At 45.6% G+C, this 22,509-nt stretch overlaps 2 protein-coding genes across 2 annotated transcripts in view; one reads left to right on the top strand and one right to left on the bottom strand.

Moving 5' to 3' along the window:
• Positions 1-2,477, bottom strand: part of LOC127647870 (rho guanine nucleotide exchange factor 40-like) — a 99,427-nt gene extending 96,950 nt beyond the window's left edge. Inside the window, 1 exon segment of the mRNA XM_052132388.1 lies at positions 2,350-2,477. Within this exon segment, the coding sequence (XP_051988348.1) occupies positions 2,350-2,352 (3 nt within the window). The 5' untranslated portion in view covers positions 2,353-2,477.
• The window catches only part of LOC127648178 (histone H3), a 1,095,985-nt gene that overhangs the window by 1,040,155 nt on the left and 33,321 nt on the right, over positions 1-22,509 (top strand). Inside the window, exon 11 of the mRNA XM_052132788.1 lies at positions 12,195-12,212. Within this exon, the coding sequence (XP_051988748.1) occupies positions 12,195-12,212 (18 nt within the window). The remainder of the gene's footprint in view (positions 1-12,194; positions 12,213-22,509) is intronic.

Below are 22,509 nucleotides of genomic sequence, written 5' to 3'. Positions count from 1 at the left end.
TATGTGTAATATGTTCCCGTTTCCTTATACCCTTCCAGAGTCTCGCAGCAGCATTCTGGACCATTTTTAGATGAGGAGTTATTTCCGTAATACAGGGAATTACAGTAGTCTAAATGTGACGAGACGAAAATATGGATCACTCTTTCTAAATCTGTACAAGAGAGAACGGACTTTACTACTGCGACAGAAATATATTACTACTGTACAGTAAAACGTAAAAACTATTTAAACTATTCATCCAAGCAACACTTAAAAATGTGTGAATGTCATTCCAAAAGTGTCATCTAACGGTTAACTTTTTCTCTTAAAGGGATAGTTCACACAAAAAATGAAAATGCTCTCATCATTTACTCACCCTCATGCCATCCCGGATGTGTATGAATTTATTTCCTCTGCGGAACACAAATGCAGATTTTTAGAAGAACATTTCAGTTCTTTTGTTCCATACAATGCAAGTGAATGGGTGCCAACATTTTGAAGCTCTAAAAATCTCATAAATCAGCATAAAAGTAATCCATATTACTCCAACGTGGGTGAGAAAAAGATAACTTTCACGTTCTTCTTCTTCTTGTGTTTCTGGTGCTTCACATTCTTCATGCATATCGCCCCCTACTGGGGAGGGAGAGGAATTTCAAGCAAAAGAATACTTAAAATATTGACCTCTTTCTCACACACACCTATCATATCACTTCAGAAGACATGGATTAAACCACTGGAGTCGTATGGATTACTTTTATGCTGCCTTTATGTGCTTTCTGGAGTGTAAATGTTCTGGTCACCATTCACTTGCATTGTACGGAACAAAAGAGCTGAACTTTTCTTCAAAATTTTTTAATTTGTGTTCTGCAGAAGAAAGTCATACACATCTGGGATGGCATGAGGGAGAGAAAATGATGAGAGAATTTTTATTTAGATTTTTGGGTGAACTGTCTCTTTAACTAACTTTTCTGAGCCATTTCTGCAATGACTTTCACCAGCTGGTGTCTGGATTTTTAGTGGATGTGTGAAGACAGTTCCCTCAAGTTCACACTAGCACAGTAACAACAGGTGGAGTTTATCACACTAAATATGTTCCGCTAACGATTGACAACCAGTCAACAGGTCTTCATTTTGAACACTACATCTACTCATTTGAAACACATTTCTTAATGAATAGTTTTGCTAGAAAAAAGTGCTTGTGCTATCTTTCTTAATATAAATGACTTGACTTGTTTTAATCTGATGCAGGTAAATTCATAAGTGTCCAAATACTTTATAGGCCCACTGCACGTATTTGTGTGTTTGTTTTGATGCATCTTATATTTCCATTGCTTCTCCAATTTAAAATGAATAATCTCTCTCTCTCTCTCTCTCTCTCTCTCTCTCACTATTTCAGGTCTTATGTGGAAAATGCAACTTCTTCCAAACCACCATCAACGTCTTTTCATTTCTCTCAAAATAAACCAACTCTCTCTCTCTCTCTCTCTCTCTCTCTCTCTCTCTCTCTCTCTCTCTCTCTCTCTCAGAGTACTCCACCCTGTTCCACTCACAAAACTGAACACTGGGAGCAGAATACATCAGTCTGCATCTTCACACACACATCTACACCTCAGTGTTCTGCCCTCATTCCAAACGCTTGCTATGAATGCAGAAGAAAATTTATGCATGTGTGTGTGTGTGTGTGTGAGAGAGAGAGAGAGTGTGAGTGAGAGAGAGAGAGAGAGAGAGAGCTACTGTGTAGTCCTCAACAGTGAAATAGCCTCAAAACAGTTATCATCCCTTTGTAAACATTATTAATCATTTTCATATCACATTACCTGTAATTGTGTATGTCATGTCTATTCTAATACTATGGAAAGTGCATAAAGAATGTGCAGAAACCCCGAACAGAGAAGTGTTTGTAAAGTCCTCGGTTTGTTCCACATCGCCAGTGTTTCCTACCGAGTTCAGATGGGATGAGGGGGAATTCCTCCTCCAGATTTTCCCACTGAATGTATTCCCTTACAAACATTTACCATGGCAACCATAGTTTCCGCGAACAGTCCTTCTAGAAATCAGAATCCATTCATATGGCGTGTTCTTGAAACAGTTTTCAGAATGACTCGGTATATGATATATGTAAAAAATCGCTACTTTCCGTTCAAACAAAGAGAGTCTAGTTACTCCAGTTATGAAATGAGCCATTAAATCAGACAAACATGCATTAAAGTAAATATACTCCGTACCAGCACTTCTTTTTAGACCAATTTTGGCCTTGTTTTTTTTTTTTATCGCTGCACTTCTCGTGTGCCTCTTTGAGGGTCTCTCTGAATAAAAGCGAGTGCTGAATAAACAAATGTTCATGTTGCTGTGAGAACTGAAGAGACTCACCATGACTTGACTCGGACGTCCGGACTGACTACATCACTCTTGATTCTGTTTCTGAACATCCAGAATCCCTTTCACTGATATTAAACCGTCGCCTCAGAGTGTCCCTGACTGAAGTTTAGTGACTGAGTGAATTCAGAAGTGTGAGTCCTGCCCATCTGCTCTACCACACTACAGTGAGTATCAACTGTCCCTCTCTGCCATCTGCTGGACGAAGAAACAATGACACATCCGGATTTACTGCAGTTTAAAGTTCATCAGTAAATATTTAGGCCATTTTTTTTTTTTGCAATAGAAGAGTTTAACATTCAGTTGTTTTAATTTAGCAATTTTCCTTTGCAATGAATTCTATTTTTTTACATTTCACAGCTTCGCATCATAAAACCGTTAGTAAATAGAAACACAAATTGCCCCCATCTGGTGGTACAAAAATTCATACATTGCAGAAGTGAAATAATTAGTAGAAAGAATTTCGCCCCAAAATAAAAACAATATGTTATCATTATCTCACCCTGATGAGGTTCCAAACCTGAATGACTGTATTTCTTCTTCAGAGCGCGCACGCGCGCACACACACACGCAGACAGAGAGAGAGACTTCCATTAATTTTATACAGATCTAACTCTAATTTATATCTAAACCTTACCCTAAAAGAAACATTTTGCATTTTACATACAAAAAAAATACAAAATAATAATAATTATTATTATTATTTTGTATGTTTAAAAAGCCATTTCCCTCGTGGGGACTGCTAGCTGGTAGGTGGTACCAGCCAGAGAGAGAGAGAGAGAGAGAGAGAGAGCTACTGTGTAGTCCTCAACAGTGAAATAGCCTCAAAACAGTTAGCGTCCCTTTGTAAACATTATTAATCATTTTCATATCACATTACCTGTAATTGTGTATGTCATGTCTATTATAATACTATGGAAAGTGCATAAAGAATGTGCAGAAACCCCGAACAGAGAAGTGTTTGTAAAGTTTGTTTTAAAAAAGTTTGTTTTTATTTGTTACAAAATCTAGAAGAATACCACATACAGATGTGAACTTTGATGAAAAGAACCCAGAAAATACAGCATTTATATTTTTAAACACAAATAATCAACGCAGAGGATCAGAAGATCAGACTTCTAGCAACAGGCCTGCTGGAAAATTGGAGGGAAAGTTTAAAACCGAAAAGGAACCACCGATTCACAGGGAGAAGCAGTGAGTACAACTAAAACTGCACTGGGAATCTTTTTTTCGGCTTGTTTGCTTATTTTTTCCAAATATAAGGGCATAAAATTGATCTTTTTATATTTTTATAAGCTAAAAATGCTAAAAAGCTAAAGCTATGGCTAGCCCACACTCTGGCACTCAATGTATCAATTCAACTGAGGCAGAGAGAATCAGCCAATCAGAGCAGCAGCTGCAATCAGCCCACTGCTATATGCAGATGAGCTCCCCCCTCACCACCATACAGTATCCCTCTGAGGTGAAATCTGACACTGCAAGAAAAAGCTATAAGCACAAACTTCTGACAAACAACCCTGAGACCCTATTTGCAGATCTGTTCAAAACTGGAGAAATCTGCAACCTCATTTTCTTCTCTGATCACCCCAGTGCCTGGCATAAAGCCATCATCAACCATTACCCCTCTGTAAAGAAAGAAGGCATCTGTAATGGCTGGAAAGTCAAAATCAGAGAACCACATGACCCTGACAGCACAGTAATAACTGTGAACATTTATAAAAATGGCACAGTCATGATACAGGGGGACCTGAAAACATTTCAGGCGGACTACAGAACAATAGTGGAAATTGTGAAACATGAGAAAGCTGTGCTATCTGAAAGCTCGTCATCTGATCAGAATCCACCGAACAGCACCTCGGATCTCAGACCCACTCCTGCAGAAACTGTTGAGCACATCTCACCCTCCCTGCTCAAAGCGATACCTCTCCTACAGGAGCACTTCACCAAGCTGGAGATGGAGATGGTGCAGCTCAGAGAAACTGTGCTGAAACAGCAGCAGTCAGACACATGTGCAGCTCATACTGAACTCCAGCAGAACATTGAGCACTTAACACAGAGACTGTCAGCCCTCACACAGCAGACGAGAAAGCTCCAGACAGAGAAGGACAGCTATCAGTGTGAGCTGACCGCACTGAGACTGCAGCTAGAGGACAGAGAACAGTCCACAGCAGCGATGAGGCAGCAGCTGAGAGAGATACAGGAGGAAAGAGAGCAGCAGAGCAGTGAGATCCAGGCCCTGAGAGAGCAGCTGAGAGAGCTCCTCCTGGCCAGAGAAGAACCAGAGCAGACCCACAGAGCTCAAATACTGCCCTCCACCCCAGAGTCGCCGAACACAGGGAGTCAACACCCATCTGTCAGCGCAAAGAGACCCGACCCAGACCGCTCACAGCGCCCCTTGTCAGGCTCCTCAGCACAGCAGCATCAGCCCTCGTCTCACAGCAGCCCAGCATCAGCCAGCACAGAGGAACCTGAAATAGCTCTACTCATCGATTCAAACGGCAAATTCATCGATGTAAAGAAACGTTTCCCCCAACACAGAGCAGTTAAATTCTGGTGTCCCACCACTGACAAAGCCCTGGAGCTCCTGACAGAGTCCCAGCTAGGCCGGCCCAGCCACATCATAATCCACACGGGCACCAACGACCTGCGGAGCCAGCAGGACCGAGTGTCTGACTCCCTCAGAGCTGTGGTGGAAAAAGCTAGAAAAACTTTCCCCAACTCCAAAATCATCCTGTCCACTTTACTTCAGAGGAGAGATTTCCATCCCAACACAATAAATACAATTTATTCCAGCATCTCCATACACTGTGCCCTCCTGCCCAACGTCCACTTGGCCCATCATACAGACCTGGACACTGAATGTCTATACGACCACGTCCACCTTTATAAGAACCTGGTACACATCCTCGCAAAGAGACTCAAAGATGTCACTCTAAACAGGACCAACCAGACCAGCCCCAGGTGGAGCAGAACCAGCCCTAACCCAGTCAATCCATCGATACACACTCCAGCAAACTACATCCCAGCCCACAGCTCATCTAGAGCCCCGAGTGGAGCACCACTCAGAGCACCAGCACCCAGATAGGATCCCTACAGACTGTCCTACAACAGCCCCACAGCTCCAGCAGCTGAAGCCCGTCCACAGCAGAGCCCGGCAGACCGAGCTACGCCCAAGCTGTCAGCGGAGGAGCAGACCGAGCTAACGCTGAACTCCACGACATCCAACACATGCTGAGTATCATCTGCTCTCACCTACTAACACACAGTGGACAGTGGTAAAAAAATAAATAAATAAATAAATTAAATAAAAAAAAAAAACACACACCTACCTAATCTGTGGTATTAATGTACATTTAATATGGAATTGTTAATGTTTTGAGTTCCTGACATAACTTTACTTCCATCATTCATTGTTTTAATTTAATCTATTGTAATTTTGCATCATTTCGCTTTTCTCAAAATAGCAAACAAACCATACACATTATTTTAAAAGTTTATGATGAAATCACTTAGTTTTTCTACGTGGAATATTCAAGGTCTTAACTCCTCAGTCTTTGGCCTAAAAAGTTGAAATTCTGATTTTATGAAAGAACTTCAAGACCTAGATGTCATCGTCTTACAGGAAACCTGGTGTAGAGGAGATGCGTTCACTGGCTGTCCCGCAGGATACAGAGAGATAATATTACCGTCAGTCAAACTCACATCAGTCACACAAGGGAGAGACTCGGGAGGGATGATAATATGGATCAAATCTGAACTGTCCATAGAATTAATCAAAAGAGAACAGCACCACCTGTGGCTAAAAATACAAAAAGGAATGATATCAGCATCTAAGCCTGTTTTCCTTTGTGCAATTTACATTCCACCCCTCGAGTCTCCGTATTTGCAAGAGGAAACTTTCCAAAACATAGAAAGAGAAATCAGCCATTTCCAGGCCCAGGGAAATGTGCTGCTTATGGGTGATTTAAATGCAAGAACAAGAGAAGAATTAGATTTCTTAGAATCGCACGGTACCAGATTCATCACAGGCAATAACGACCTGTACCCTTCTTACCCCAGCAGACATAACTGCGATGAAACCGTGAACGCTCACGGACGGCAGCTTCTGCAGCTCTGCCGAGGACTGGCTCTGTACATCGCCAACGGAAGACTGCGAGGAGACTCGCTCGGCCGATACACCTACAGCTCAGCTCTTGGTAACAGCACTGTAGACTATACCATCACAGATCTAGCTGAGAGCATTCACAGTCAAACCCCTAAAACCTTTCTCAGACCACAGTCACATCATCCTCTATATAAAGCAATCTGAAACATCACCCAAACCTATTAGGACCCCATATCAAATGAACAAAATAATGTCATTCAAATGGACTGAAAACAGTGCCAGTAATTACAGCACTGCTGTTGAATCTCCAGAAATACAATCCCTCATACATTCATTCCAAATACAGGAATACCCTAAAAATCAATTCGGCATCAATCAAGAAGTACAAGATTTAAACAACATATTCTACAAAACAGCACAAAAAAGTAATTTGTCAATTGTTAAACCAAAGAAAAAATATTTAGATACAGACAAATGGTTTGATTTGGACTGTAAGGCTTTGAGAAAAAACCTCAGAAATGTATCAAACCAAAAACACAGACAACCAGATAATTCGGACCTCCGCCTTCTTTATTGTGAGGCATTAAAACAATACAAAGCCACACTCCGGTGGAAAAAAGCACAGTTTTTGCAAAGCCAGTTTGAAGAAACTCACACAAATTTTGGGATAAATGGAAATTGTTATACAAACCAAACCAAGAGGTTCTGGCAATTCAAGACGGGGAGAAGTGGAAAAACCACTTCCAAGAATTATACAGCCCAACTGAAATTCAACATTATAAACAAAATGAAATAATTAATAAACTAGACATTTGAAAAGATCAATTAAAGAAAATCAAAACCCTTTAGATTTCCCCATAACAATGAAAGAATTGGAAGAAAAAGTAGAAGTCCTTGAGCACAAGAAAGCCTGTGGTGTAGACAGCATCCTGAACGAGATGCTGAAACACACAGACCAAAGCTTCAAACTGGCCATGCTGAAACTGTTCAATGAGGTTCTGTGTGCCTCATCAGCCCCATCCACAAGAACGGAGACAAATTAGACCCCAACAACTACCGAGGCATCTGTGTGAACGGTAACCTGGGGAAGGTTCACTGCAGCATCTTAAACTCCAGACTTTTACACTTCCTTATGAAGCACAATGCCTTGAGTAAATGCCAAATTGGCTTTCTTCCAAAATGCCGCACATCCGACCACATTTTTACATTACAAACACTAATTGACAAATATGTACATCAAAACAAAGAACACATTTTTGCTTGTTTCATTGATTTCAAAAAAGCATTTGATTCAATCTGGCACAAAGGATTATACCTGAAACTTATCGACAGTGGAATAGGGGGGAAATTCTATGATTTGATCAAATCGATGTACGCAACCAGCCAATACGCTGTTAAAATTGGAAACCAAAGAACCAAATTTTTCCCCCAGGGGCGCGGAGTGAGACAGGGCTGCAGTTTAAGCCCCACCCTCTTCAACATTTACATCAACCAATTAGCCGATACATTAGAACATGCTCCCTCTCAAGGTCTCACTCTACACGACACCGAGATCAAGTATCTTCTCTACGCAGATGACCTGGTTCTCCTGTCGCCCACTAAAGAGGGGCTTCAGGACAGCCTGGATCTGCTGGAGGATTACTGTCAGTCCTGGGCCCTGACCGTCAACCTCCAGAAAACTAGAGTCATGATGTTTCAGAAACGCTCCAGATCTCAGGGACCAAAACACACATTCACACTATCACACAGAACCATTGAGAGCACAAAGACATACACTTACCTCGGCCTGAAAATAACTCTAACTGGCAACTTTACTTTGGCTGTGAATGAACTCAAAGAGAAAGCTCAAAGGGCTTTCTATGCCATAAAAAGATCAATCAAAATTGACATCCCAATCCAAATTTGGCTCAAACTTTTCAAATCAATAATTGAACCAATTGTTTTATATGGCAGTGAAGTGTGGGGTCCTTCTATCAAATTAGATTTTTCAAATTGGGAAAAACATCCGATTGAAACTCTATATTTCTGTAAACGAATTCTCAAAGTCCAAAGAAAAACACCAAACAACGGATGCAGGGCAGAATTAGGCCAATACCCTCTCCTTCTAAACATCCAAAAAAGAGCCATCAAATTCTGGAAACACCTAAAAACAAGCGACCCCAACACATACCATTACAAAGCCCTAAAACACCAAGAGCTGAGCGTAGCGAGGAGTCCTCTGTGCCAGCTGGTGCTGAGACTGACTGAGCTGTCTCCTGCAGAGATCAGCACACCTCAGCACACACACACACTCACACACATTCGGCCCGCACAAATTATCAACACAGAACAAGACAAGTACATCACCCACTGGACAAACACCATTCAAAACCAACACAAACTGGAATGTTATTCGGCACTAAATCGAGAGTACACTGTTGCGAACTACCTGAGCACAGTGAGTGATGTGAAACTCAGGAAAACCCTGACGATGTACAGACTCAGCGAGCACAGTCTGGCCGTGGAGACGGGCCGGCGCAGACAGACCTGGCTCTCCCATGAGGACAGGCTCTGCTCGCACTGCATCCTGGGAGTGACGGAGACCGAGCTGCACTTCCACACAGAATGCCCAAAATATAAACACATCAGAGACCACTATTACCCCAAAATTAATCAAATATTTCCCCAATTTAACACCTGTAATCCAACCCAAAAACTCTGTTTCATTCTTGGCGAAGAAGCCAAATGCTCAAATATAGCTGCAAAATTTGTTGCATCTTGCCACATCCTGAGGAACAACCAGAGACCAGCAAACATCCAATAAACACACACTCACTCACAGCCTAACACACTGCATCAGACCTACACACATGTATATAATGTTCAATTCCATGTTCAGTGTTCCTTTGTTTTTTTTTATATAGATTTCTAAATCCTTTTTATTTTATTTATTAATCTTTGTTTATTTTATTATTATTGTTTTATGCTATCAGTATTATTATTTTGTGTACTAAATGTTCTAAATCATTTTCTATGTTGTTTTGATGCTTTGGCAATACAAAATGTATTTTTTTGTCATGCCAATAAAGCTTTCTGAATTTAATTGAATTGAGAGAGAGAGAGAGAGAGAGAGAGAGAGAGAGAGCGAGAGAGAGCAGCAGGTCATGATGAGCTCCTGAAACTTTTAAAAAATGTAACCTCTGGAGTGAAGCAAACCTAACAAAACGTATATCAAACCGAAGATAAAAGCAAGAGGAATATTAAGAGAAACTCTTAATATTAATATTGAGGCAACTGGGAAACACCAAGGCAGTGCAATCAGGAGGAGAACTGGACAAAACAGAAGATACTGGAATCAATTCACATCCAAAAAAAAAAAAAAACAGGCAAGACTGATTCTCCATCTACACTACATTTACTGTAAAAGACTGTTGCAAATTAGTGAACCAGAACTAAAGAAAAATAAGTTAATTCTTGGTCAAGTTAAATATATTGAATAATATAAAAATAGCATAAACAACTAGCATCAGTCTGACAGTGACAGTTGGAAATTGACAGTTAGAGAAAATCAAATCAAAACAATGGAATGCAATGCAGGGGAGCCCCTCCCCCAATCAATCACATACCCTCAGACTGTCAAGAATGCAAAGGACAAGAAAGCCTTTAAATACAGCCTGCTGAAGAACAACCCAGAGACTCTAATGGCAGATGTTTCACAAAAAGGGACAGAGACATCATCACTAATCTGCTCCTCTACACCACAGACTGTAATGTTTGGCACAAGATAATCTGTCAATATTACAAAAGTTATAGAAAATTAGGCATCTGTAATGGCAGACAAATTCAAATTTACAAAGAAAATGACACTAACAAGGCATTTCTAACTTTAAATATCCAGGGGACTGAAGCATGTCTCAGCTCTGTCCATGCAAACTTTACCAGCCTAAAAGCTCTGGCAGATGCTGAGAAACCAACACAGGGAGCTGCAGGAGACAGTGAAGCCCAGAGCTCAAGGGAGGGGCCGGAGCCTAACACCGATGACGGCGACTCACAGCTGGAGCAGTCTGTCACTCAGATCAGAAACAGTCTCTCCCTACAAGAGGTAGAGCTGGTGGAGCTCAGGGAACTAGCACTCTCCTATGCAACATCCAATGAGCGCTTACAACACCTGGAAAATAAACTCAGTCACCTCACAGGAGACTTTGAAGCTAGTGTTAAGGAGTTAAGAGGAGAGATACAAAATCTGCAGCAGGACAAAGAGACCCTGAGTAAAGAACTGAAAACAGTCAGGGAGGTGCTGATGCTCAGAGTGGGAGAAATACAACACCCGAGAGAACAGACAGAGCGCCTCACACACACCTGCAAGCAGCAGCAGCCCAGCTCTCCCACCAGCCAGACAGCAGCAGCAGCAACCCACACTATGACACCAAACTCCAGCTCTCCAGCAGCAACACCACCACCAATGTCACAGGCAGAGGCCTCTGAAGGCCCCCAAGAGCAAGAAAATGCCCTACTGAATACAGAAATCATCATTCTAATTGATTCAAATGGTAAATTCATAAATGAAAAACAGCTCTTTCCTGGCCACAAAACATTAAAACTCTGGTGCCCAAAAACAGATAATGCCCTACAACAACTGAACAAAGAAAATCTGGGTGAACCTAGCCACATCATCATCCATGTGGGCACGAATGACCTGAGGGCACAACAAGAGTGAGTGGCAGAATCAGTGACAGGGGTGGCCATTAAAGCAACACAAACCTTCCCAACTTCAAAAGTAGTTATCTCCACCATCCTACCAAGATCAAACTTCCATCCTTGCACCATACACAGAGTAAACACAGACATCTCATATACATTTACATTTATGCATTTGGCAGACGCTTTTATCCAAAGCGACTTACAGAGCCCTTATTACAGGGACAATCCCCCCAGAGCAACCTGGAGTTAAGTGCCTTGCTCAAGGACACAATGGTGGTGGCTGTGGGTCTTGAACCAGCATCCTTCTGATTACCAGATTACCAGTTATGGTGCTTAGACCACTACACCACCACCACTCCGATGTGTTGGAATGCCAAATGTTCCCACACTGGACATCCACCACCTCCATGACCACGTCCACCTCCATAAAGACAGTGTTCATATGTTTGCAAAAACCCTTAAAGATGTGGCCCTGGGCCGAACCCCTGGCAGCCTTCCAAAGAACGCCAAAGCACCCACTACCCCTCAGCAAGCGAGACGGTTTATTCACGCAGCACCACAAAACATCGTCTCTCCACACTCAGCTGAGCCATACACTACAACCCCTACCCTGAGACCTGCACCCTATCGCCAACTCACTGAACCCCCACCCCCCCGCCCTGGGCCTCGCCACCCACATCCTACCCCCCTTGCATCTGCATCCTGGACACCACCGCCCACGGCCTGGACCTCCACACCCTGCTCTCTACCACCATCAGCAATACCCTGCACCACAGGACCATTTCTCCTGGCACCACAACCACAGAAGACCCAGAGCAGCTCCAGCGAGGAACAGCATCTCAGCAGAACAATGGCCCAGTCCACATCCACACTCCCACCGGCCCGAGCAACAGGAGCAGCTGAGTTATGCTGCAGCCCTGAAAGGACCGAGCCACATCAACCTAGCAGAGGGTGTATATATAGGTATACTGTATATATGTGTATGTGTATGTATATGTATGCGTATATATATATATATATATATATATATATAGCGAGAGAGAGAGAGAGAGAGAGAGAGAGAGAGAGAGAAGTGCAGAGAGAGAGAGAGGGAAGAAAGAACAAAAAAAGACAAAGAAAAAAAAATTGGTTTACACATGTATACTTTGATACTATGTTAGACATAGGTTTGTATTACTCTAGAGCTTTATTAAGATTGTAGAATTGTTAAACTTGACAAAATGAAATCATTGACGATTACAATGTGGAATATTCAGGGTATTAATTCATCCAGTTTTGGTAACAAAACCCAAAACTTTTAAGAAAAACATATCAAACATGGACATAATCATACTACAGGAAACTTGGCGCAGAACTGATAAAGTCACTCTTTGTCCCTCAGGATACTGTGAAACATCTCTGTCCTCTAGAAAGCACGAAAGAATCACACGTGGGAGAGATTCAGGGGGCATCATAATCTGGCACAAACAAGAAATTGATAATTACATCCAAACAATTAAAAAAGAAGAATCTCATATCTGGCTCAAAATCAACAAGCAACTTATCCAAACAACAAAAGACGTGTTCTTATGTGCTCTTTATATTCCTCCCCCTGAATCTCCCTACTATAATGAGAACATCTTTGAATCTCTCCACAGCCAAATCAACCACTTCCAGGCCCAGGGAAGTGTGTTGATCTGTGGGGATCTAAATGCCAGAACAGCATCACTACAGAAAATGGGAATAACCATATTTTTGGACAAAACTTCCCACAAAACACTGTAAACTTCCCAAGATTTAATTCCGATGCCCAAGTGAATAAAAACGGGAAGCTTCTGATTGAGCTCTGTCAAAGCCTCTGTCTGTACCTCGTCAACGGCAGGGTGAGGGGGGATTCTCTAGGGAGATACACCTACAGTTCATTTCATGGTTGCTCAACAGTAGATTACATGATCACAGATTTAGATCTATTCTCTTTCAGAGCATTCACGGTCAGACCACTAACACCCCTATCCGATCACAGCCAAATTACTGTGTATCTAAAAAGGACAAAACATTTGAACATAACTTCACAGCCCAGTAAGCTGTACAACATCAGAAAGAAATACAGATGGGCGGAAAACAGCACAGAAAAATATGTGACAGCAATGGAGCACCCAAAAGTATGCTCACTTATAAACAACTTCCTGTGCAGAGTTTATCCTCATGATGGAGATGGTGTAAATCTGGCCGTGGAGAACATCAATTATATATTTGATTATTTGGCAACTATATCTAACTTCAAATCCTCCAAGAAATACCATAAAACGTATCGGTTACCTAACGTAACCTCGGTTCTCTCTAGATGAGGGAACGAGTATTGCGTAAGCTAGCTTACGCTACAGGAAAGATTCATCTTTTCTGAGATATTGAAGCCAAAAAATTATCCTTAATTTTTGTATCCATTGTCAATGCAGTGCGGCAGCTGCAGACCTTGAGCGGGCTAGCTAGCGAGCTCATAGGTTGCTCTGTGGCAACTGCTGCAGCCTATAGACGAGCTTGGGCGAACTCGCATCCAATGAGAGGCGTCCGCGCGCTCACTGCATCAAAGCCCGCCAAAATGGGCGTGACTAGAGTGCATATAAGCGTAGTTCGTAGGCTGGAACCCTGGTTTTCATTGACTGAAGTGAAAAGTCGCTCGTGGTGCGAGCACGGCCGGCTACGCAATACTCGTTCCCTCATCTAGAGAGAACCGAGGTTACGTTAGGTAACCGATACGTTCTCTTCACGAGAGGTTCTCTCGTATTGCGTAAGCTAGCTTACGCTACGGGAACCCATTGTCAACGCCGTGCGCTCAAGCATCCACTGTATGAGCCCCAGGGAATTAAGGGGGACCGGGGAGCCCTTATGAGTGGGGAAATAATATTTGGCTGGCAAGAATGCGGGTCATTGATTGTGTAATACATAAGCACATAGTGGGAAGGGAACGACAGAGCGGCGGTGCCGGTCTGTGTGGAATGTGACCCATCAGTGCAGCTCACCAGGGGAGCTGTAGCGTATTAAACCGCTAGTAGTTTTGCCTGCAGAGCGGGCACTTCCATATTGTAAAATCTGACAAAGGTGGAGGGGAAAGTCCATCCCGCTGCCACACATATGTCGTGAATGGAAATCCCGCTGGACCATGCCCACGAGGATGCCATGCCTCTATTGGAGTGAGCCCTAATGCCCAACGGGCATGGCAGGTCTTTTGACGCGTATGCAGCAGCAATAGCGTCCACTATCCATCTAGAAAGTGTCTGTTTCGAGGCAGCGAGACCTTTGGTGCGCCCTCCGAACGAAACGAAAAGCTGTTCGGAGCGTCTGAAAGCAGCGGAGCGCGCAGTATACAATCTCAGTGCTCTGACCGGGCAAAGGAGATTGGCGTCGCGTTCGCTATCGATAGGGAAATGACCTGTGCTCTGAAAGGAGTACCGATCACCTTGGGAACATAGCCGTGTCTAGGCTTTAAAATGACCTTGGAGTCACTTGGTCCAAACTCAAGACACGCAGCGCTGACAGACAGCGCGTGAATGTCTCCCACACGTTTGACTGATGACAGGGCAGTCAGAAAAACGGTTTTGAGTGAAAGGTATTTCAAATCCACGGATTGAAGTGGTTCGAAAGGGGGGGCTTTCATAGTTTCGAGAACTATAGAAAGATCCCAGATAGGAACCGATGGAGGCGCGGGGGTTCATCCTTCTAGCTCCCCTGAGGAAGCGGATGACCAGCTCGTTTTACCCCATGACTGGCCGTGCAGGGGTTCAGCGAACGCCGCAACGGCCGCCACATACACTTTGAGCATGGATGGGGATCTGCCCTTATCCAGCAGCTCTTGTAGAAATACGAGCAGCGACGACACCCCACATGTCCAGGTCTCTGTCGGTGCACCATTTTGAGAACACAGACCATTTTGACGCATAGAGTCTTCTCGTGGAAGGGGCTCTAGCGTGTATGATGGTGTTTATTACTCCTTCTGGCAGAGCGACGGGTAGTCGTTGATCACCCACGCATGCAGCGCCCAGCGCTCTGGGTGGGGATGCCAGATTGTGCCGCGAGCTTGAGAGAGGAGATCTGCTCTCACTGGGATGGGCCACGGCGCTGTCAGTGACAGCTGCGTAAGCTCCGGGAACCATGTCTGATTCTCCCAACACGGGGCTATGAGGAGCACCGAGTGAGGCGTTTCCTGATCCTCTGCATTACCTGTGGCAATAGCGAGACGGGAGGGAAGGCGTAAAGCAGGCGTCTGGGCCAGTCCTGGGCCAGCGCCTCCTCGCTTTTCGAGAAAAGTATTGGGCAGTGAGAGTTCTCTTTGGACGCAAAGAGGTCTATCTCTGCTCTGCCGAATAGGTGCCATAATGTCTGGACTGTTTGAGCGTGCAGGGACCATTCCCCTGGGGGATTATTGTCTCTGGACAGTCTGTCCGGGCCGTCGTTCAGGTGGCCTGGCACGTGCGTCGCCCTCAGCGAGCGCAGGTGGCACTGGGGCCAACTCAGTATGCGTTTTGTCAGATGGAAGAGGTTCCTGGATCTGACACCGCCCTGACGGTTTAGGTAGGATACCACAGATCTGTTGTCCGAACAGACCAGGACGTGGTGACCCTGAATGACCGGGAGAAAGCGCACGAGTGCGTACTCGACCGCTATCATTTCCAGACAATTTATGTGAAGGAGCTTTTCCTGAACTGACCATAGGCCGAAAACCGGAGAGCCCTCGCAGACCGCGCCCCAACCCGTGTTGGACGCGTCTGTCGAGATGACTTTTCGGCGAGCTACAGCTCCCATTGTCACTCCCCGCTGATACCATTCGGCCACTGTCCAGGGCTGCAGAGCTGATATACAGGTCTGAGTCACCTTGATGGGCTGGCGGCCTGTGGCCCAAGCCCGGCGAGACGCGCGGGTGTTTAGCCAATGCTGAAGCGGGCGCATGTGCAGTAAACCCAGCTGTGAAGTACTGCTGCGGCTGAGGCCATGTAACCTAGCACTCTCTGGAATTTCTTCAGAGGCGTGAGGCTGTTCATCTGAAAAGATGCGGCTAGTCGCTGAACACGGCATGCGCGCTGTGTAGATAAGCGAGCCGTCATTGCCACGGAGTCTAGTTCTATTCCCAGGAAGGAAATGGTCTGACTGGGCTGTAGTGCTGTAATCAGCCAGTCGTCCAAATAGTTCAGAATTCGCAAACCCTGACTCCGCAGGGGTGCGAGCGCCGCATCCATGCACTTCGTGAAAGTACGGGGTGCTAAGGACAGGCCGAACGGAAGGACGGTGTATTGATAAACCTGGCCGTCGAAGGCGAATCTCAAGAATGGCCTGTGACGGGATTTATCTGAATCTGAAAGTATGCATCTTTCAGATCGAGAGAAATAAACCAGTCCCCTGGCGCACATGCGCGAGGAGTTTCCTGATTGTAAGCATTTTGAACGGTCTTTTGCAAGCACCTTGTTCAAAACCCTGAGATCTAATATGGGTCTGAGGCCGCCGTCTTTCTTGGGAACACGAAAATAACGGCTGTAAAGCCCGACTCGCTCAGAGAGGGTGGCACTTTTTCTATGGCCCTTTTGCACAGAAGGCTTGCTATTTCTGAACGAAGCATGCACGCTGCTTCCGTGTTCACAGTGGTTTCGAGCGCGCTCTGAAGCGAGGAGGGCGGCGATCGAACTGTAGCAAATAGCCCTGTTGTATTGTACTTAACACCCACTTGGATATCCCTGGAATAGCTTCCCACGCTTTGAAGCGTAACGCTAGAGGGTGAATGGCCAATTCGCTCTGATTGCCGCACACAGAGCGTGAACAAAATGTGTGAGCGCGTTTAGTGTGTTCATGCATGATTGCTCGCAGACAGCATGAACAGGCTGTTTTGTGAGTGACTTCCGATTGGAATGAATGGGGAAAGAGTCACATCTGTTACGTGATGCGCAAGCATAGTCATGGGCACGGGACTTACACACAGAGGAATGTTTGCTGGCCGTGTAACAGAGCGGGCAGAGAATGGGCGCGCGACGCATTTGTGGGCGCCTTCATTGACTCTGACGCTCGAGCGGTTCGTAACCGCTTTATGTGAGCGTGCTCTGGTGGGGACACGAGACATGCAGTGCTTGTGTGCAGAAGTGAACACTGGATTGCGGGCACATTCTCTACACATAGGGCTGGTCGTGTGACAGAGCGGGCAGAGAATGGGCGCACGCACGCATTTGTGGGCGCCTTCATTGACTCTGACGCTCGAGCGGTTCGTAACCGCTTTATGAGAGCGTGCTCTGATAGGGGCACGGGATGTGTTATGCTTGTGTGTAGGGGCGAACACTGGGTTGTGGGCACTTTTTCTACACATAAGACATGTTTGCTCTTTACAAGATTTATTTGGGTCGCCGTGAAAACGGCGTTTGAGTGCAGGCAAGCGGGCAGTGTCACCGGCTTGTTGGCTGCTAAATTCACCACTGTAGTAGCCTGAGAGAAGGGGACTGACAGGGGGCAAAGCTTTGACGGTGGTCCGGCCGCGGCGGGACTGAGCCGTCGTTTGTTCAACAAAGTTAGGAAGACTTCGGTTGCTCTGGTTTCAGCATTACCTTAAATCGAGGCCCGCGGGGGGGCGGCGGTCTGCGGCAGCTGTCTGAGCGCGATCGAGGGCGGCCACCCTGTCGACGCTGAGAAGTCTGAGTTTGTTGAACTGGGCGCTGTGAAGAGGCTCGTGCAGGAGGCTGATCACGTGAGCGGCCTGCAGAGGAGCTAGCGCGACGCGGCAGCAAGAGGTTCATGGCTTGGGTGGCTTTCTGGACTTCTGAGAAGCGGTCAACAATGCCACTCACCGCGGAGCCGAAGAGACCGGTCGGAGAGCGCGGTGCGTTGAGGAACGTGGAGCGCTCTGCTTCTCCCATGTCGGCTAGTGTTAGCCATAAGTGTCTCTCGGTCACAGTCAGCGAGGCCATGCACTTCCATAGAGCTTGGGCTGCAGCTTTGGTAGCGCGAAGGGCGAGGTCTGTTGCGCTTCGTAGATCAGTAACAGCCTCTGGGTGCCTGCCTTTCTCATCCCACTCCCGAAGAAGGTCTGCTTGTAGGATCTGTAAAACGGCCATGAGTGCAGAGCAGATGCGGCTTGGCCGGCGGCGGAATAGGTGCGGCCAACATAGGTGGAAGTCGCTCTGCAGGCCTTAGACGGGAACACAGGCTTGAAACGCCATCTCACGGAGGGCGGACAAAGGTGTGCTGCTACCGAGTCCTCGACCGGGGGGATGGAGGAGTAGCCTCTCTCAGTGGCGCCGTCCACCGACGCGAGAGAGGTGGAGATGTGGGAACGGGTCCTGGCTGAAAAAGGAGCGTTCCACGACTTTGCAAGCTCCATATGAAATTCCGGCAGGAAGGGAGCGGCCCGGGCCGCGGGTGTAGAGCGGCGATGGCTTTGAAGAAAGCAGCCGTCGAGTCTGTTGGGTGCCTGCTCAGGGGGCGGTGACCACTCGAGCCCGAGGCGGTCGACAGCCTGTGTGAGGAGGCGTGTTAACTCCCCTTCGACTCCGGCGCGGGTCCTGCTGGATTCCTGGGCCGAGGAGGAGGCTTGGGAGCCTGACCACTCCTCGCTGTCCGAAGCCATGATGGAACAGCGGCCCTTATCCTCCACCTCGTCATCCGAGATGGCAGCAGTGCGGCCGCTAGACGGCAACTGCGCGTCCCGGGGGGGCGGGGAGGGTGAAAGCGATGCTCGAGGGAGAGGCTCCGGCGAGGCAGTCGCTTCAACCACAGTTTCCGGCAGCCTTTGTGAGCGGCGCTTCTTTCTGCGCGGCTGAAGGTAAGGCGGCGCGGCGGTTTCTGCTTTGAGCGCTTCGAGTCGAGCCCGCAGGGTCGACATCGGTAGCTCCTCGCAGAAATCGCATTCGCCCTCAGTGAGGGCGAGCTCTGCGTGCCCCAGTCCCAGGCAGAGAGCGCAGATGATGTGGCGGTCTCCTGTGCTGAGAAGGGCACGACATGAGGCGCATCTTGAAAAAGACGCTCGTACTCTTTTGTGAATAGTTCGTGAGAACTAGCTTGCTGAATAAAAGGATACGTCGTCGGATGGTGTAGCTCGCAGGATGGCTGTAGGTGGCTGAGACGGCCGGCTTCTTCTAGCGCTGTCCACGCTTGCTTGATGCCCCTCGAACGGCGACGCGGCTTCCAGGTCAGCGATGCGAAGAGCTTTGCTGAAGAGATGAAAATCAGGGTTCCAGCCTACGAACTACTCTTATATGCACTCTAGTCACGCCCATTTTGGTGGGCTTTGATGCAGTGAGCGCGCGGACGCCTCTCATTGGATGCGAGTTCGCCCAAGCTCGTCTATAGGCTGCAGCAGTTGCCACAGAGCAACCTATGAGCTCGCTAGCTAGCCCGCTCAAGGTCTGCAGCTGCCGCACTGCGTTGACAATGGATACAAAAATTAAGGATAATTTTTTGGCTTCAATATCTCAGAAAAGATGAATCTTTCCCGTAGCGTAAGCTAGCTTACGCAATACGAGAGAACCTCTCGTAAGAGAACCAAACAAGAGAATGAAAAATGGTTTGATTTAGACTGTAAAACAATGAGGAAAAAATTAAGACAATTATCAAATGAAAAACACAGAAAACCAAACGATGCAGATCTGCGCCATCAATATTGTGAGGAACTTAAACAGTATAAAAATACACTCAGAACAAAGAGAGAACAGTGCACACAAAATCAGCTCAAAACTATTGAAGAATCGATACATTCAAACAGTTTCTGGGACAATTGGAATTCCCTGAATAAAAAACAACATGAACAAACAGCCATACAAAATGGAGACATCTGGAAAAATCAATTTGAACAACTTTATAGTGAAATAAAAATGAACCCAGAACAAACTCAAATATATGAAAAAATGATCAATATGGAACATACAATTGGTAAATACCAAAACCCATTAGACTACCCCATCACAGAAAATGAACTGATTGACAAAATCCAGGCCCTAAAAATCAAAAAAGCAAATGGACCAGATGGCATCCTCAATGAAATGCTGAAGAACACACAGCACACATTAAGATTGGCCTTACTGAAACTGTTCAACTTGGTTCTGAGTGTTGGTCTTTTCCCTGACACCTGGAATAGAGGACTCATAACGCCCATATTCAAGAGTGGAGACAAATTAGATCCAAACAATTACAGAGGCATCTGTGAGACTCGTTCACTTCCTTACAGAGCACAATGTCCTGAGCAAAAGTCAAATTGGATTCTTACCAAATTTTAGAACATCAGACCATATCTTCACCCTACATACCCTGATTGACAAATACATCAACCAAAACAAAACCAAAATATTTGCTTGCTTCGTAGATTTCCAGAAGGCCTTTGATTCAATTTGGCATGAAGGCCTTCTGTCTAAACTTTCAGAAATTGGTGTAGGGGCAAAACATACAACATCATAAAAACGATGTTGTGACGTAATGAAGCTAGGAAGCAAGTTGCAAGTTGACAATTAGTTTATTGACAGTCAAATTGAGAAGATAGGGGAAAAGTCCGGGGTGATGGTCTAGTGGCGCAGAGTCTCCAATGGTCAGATGATCGTGGTGAGAAGAGTGAAGAGAAGTGTTGAACAGACACGGCGAATCCGGGTAACAGCAAACAGGACACGAAACAGGGACAACGAGAGAACTGGACTGGAACTCTGAAGAGCGAACAACACCGGACATCACAAACAACGATCTGACAAGGAGATGAGAGAGTGGTGAGAATTTAAAGGGAATGGGAATGAGTAACAGCTGGTGAGAGGAGTGATTGCGGCAGAGCGCTAATCATGGTACAAACAACACGCCCACACATTCACGCACCCACACAACACACACTAAGAACACGGCACGAGACAAGGAAGAGACATAGGATTAAATACCGTGACAGATGTATTCAAACAATAAATGTGCTATTAAAATTGGCAATAAACAAACAGAGTTCTTCACTCAAGGGCGGGGTGTGAGACAGGGCTGCCCACTATCACGGCTGACCTCTTCAATATTTACATTAATGAATTGGCAAATCTCCTAGAACAATCAGCAGCTCCTGGCCTCACACTACAAGACTCCAGTATAAAGTTCCTGCTGTATGCAGATGATCTGGTCCTGCTGTCTCCAACAGAAGAGGGTCTACAGCAGAACCTGGACATCCTGCATCAGTTCTGTCAGACCTGGGCCCTGACCATTAACCCAACTAAAACCAAAGTACTAACGTTCCAGAAAAGACCCAGATGTCAGGGAAAGAAATACAGTTTCACCCTTGGTATGACCAAAATTGATCATACTACAAACTACACTTACCTTGGGGTGAAATTCAGTGCAAACGGAAACCTCAACTTGGCCGTGAATGAACTGAAAGCGAAAGCAAGAAGGGCTTTCTATGCCATCAAAAAATCTATCCAATTTGAAATACCAATCAGAATCTGGCTCAAAATATTCCAATCAGTCATTGAACCTATTGCATTATATGGCAGTGAAGTTTGGGGTCCTCTCCTAAATCACCAATTTGACAAATGGGACAGAAATCCGATTGAAGCCCTGCATACAGAGTTCTGTAAGAGTATCCTGAGACCGAACAATGCATGCAGGGCCAATACCCTCTATTAATCCACATTGAGAAATGAGCCATCAAATTTTGGAAACATCTAAAACTGAGTGACCCCAAATCTTATCATTTTAAAGCCCTTAAAAACCATGAAATGAACGCTGAGAAGAGTCCCCTCATTCAGCTAGTCCTGAGGCTCCACAAACAGACTAACACGACTAACAATAATCAGCCTCAGGACACGGACACCCTCATCCACACAAAAAGAGTACAGTCAGAGACCACAAAATGAGGAAAAACATGACGAGGTACAGACTGAGCGACCACAGCCTGATGATAGAGGAGGGCAGATATAGGCAGAGCTGGATGCCCAGAGAGGGCAGGTTATGCCCGTACTGTAACCAAGGACAAATAGAAACAGAGCTGCACTTCTTAACCACCTGCCCTAATTATAATGAAATTCGAAAAACACTTCTTTCCCAAATTTGAAATGATTTGTCCCAACTTCAAAAAGAATGATGCACAAGCTCAATATTTAATTGGTGAACAAAGAGACTGCATTTCACTAGCAGCAAAATACATCAATTCCTGCCACAAAAAGAGGGAAGAGTCGACCAAACAGTGATGCGCCCATTTACACACACACACACACACACACACACACACACACTACACACATGCTCTCACACACACACACACGCTCACTCACACACACACACACACACACACACTACACACATGCTGTCTCACACACACACACACACACACACACACACACACACACACACACACACACACACACACACTACACACACACGCTCACTCACACACACTACACACATGC

Source organism: Xyrauchen texanus, chromosome 1, assembly GCF_025860055.1.
Source record: "Xyrauchen texanus isolate HMW12.3.18 chromosome 1, RBS_HiC_50CHRs, whole genome shotgun sequence".
NCBI lineage: Eukaryota > Metazoa > Chordata > Actinopteri > Cypriniformes > Catostomidae > Xyrauchen > Xyrauchen texanus.
The sequence above is the reverse complement of the archived record's forward strand: the minus strand, read 5'-3'. Positions and strand labels throughout refer to the sequence as shown.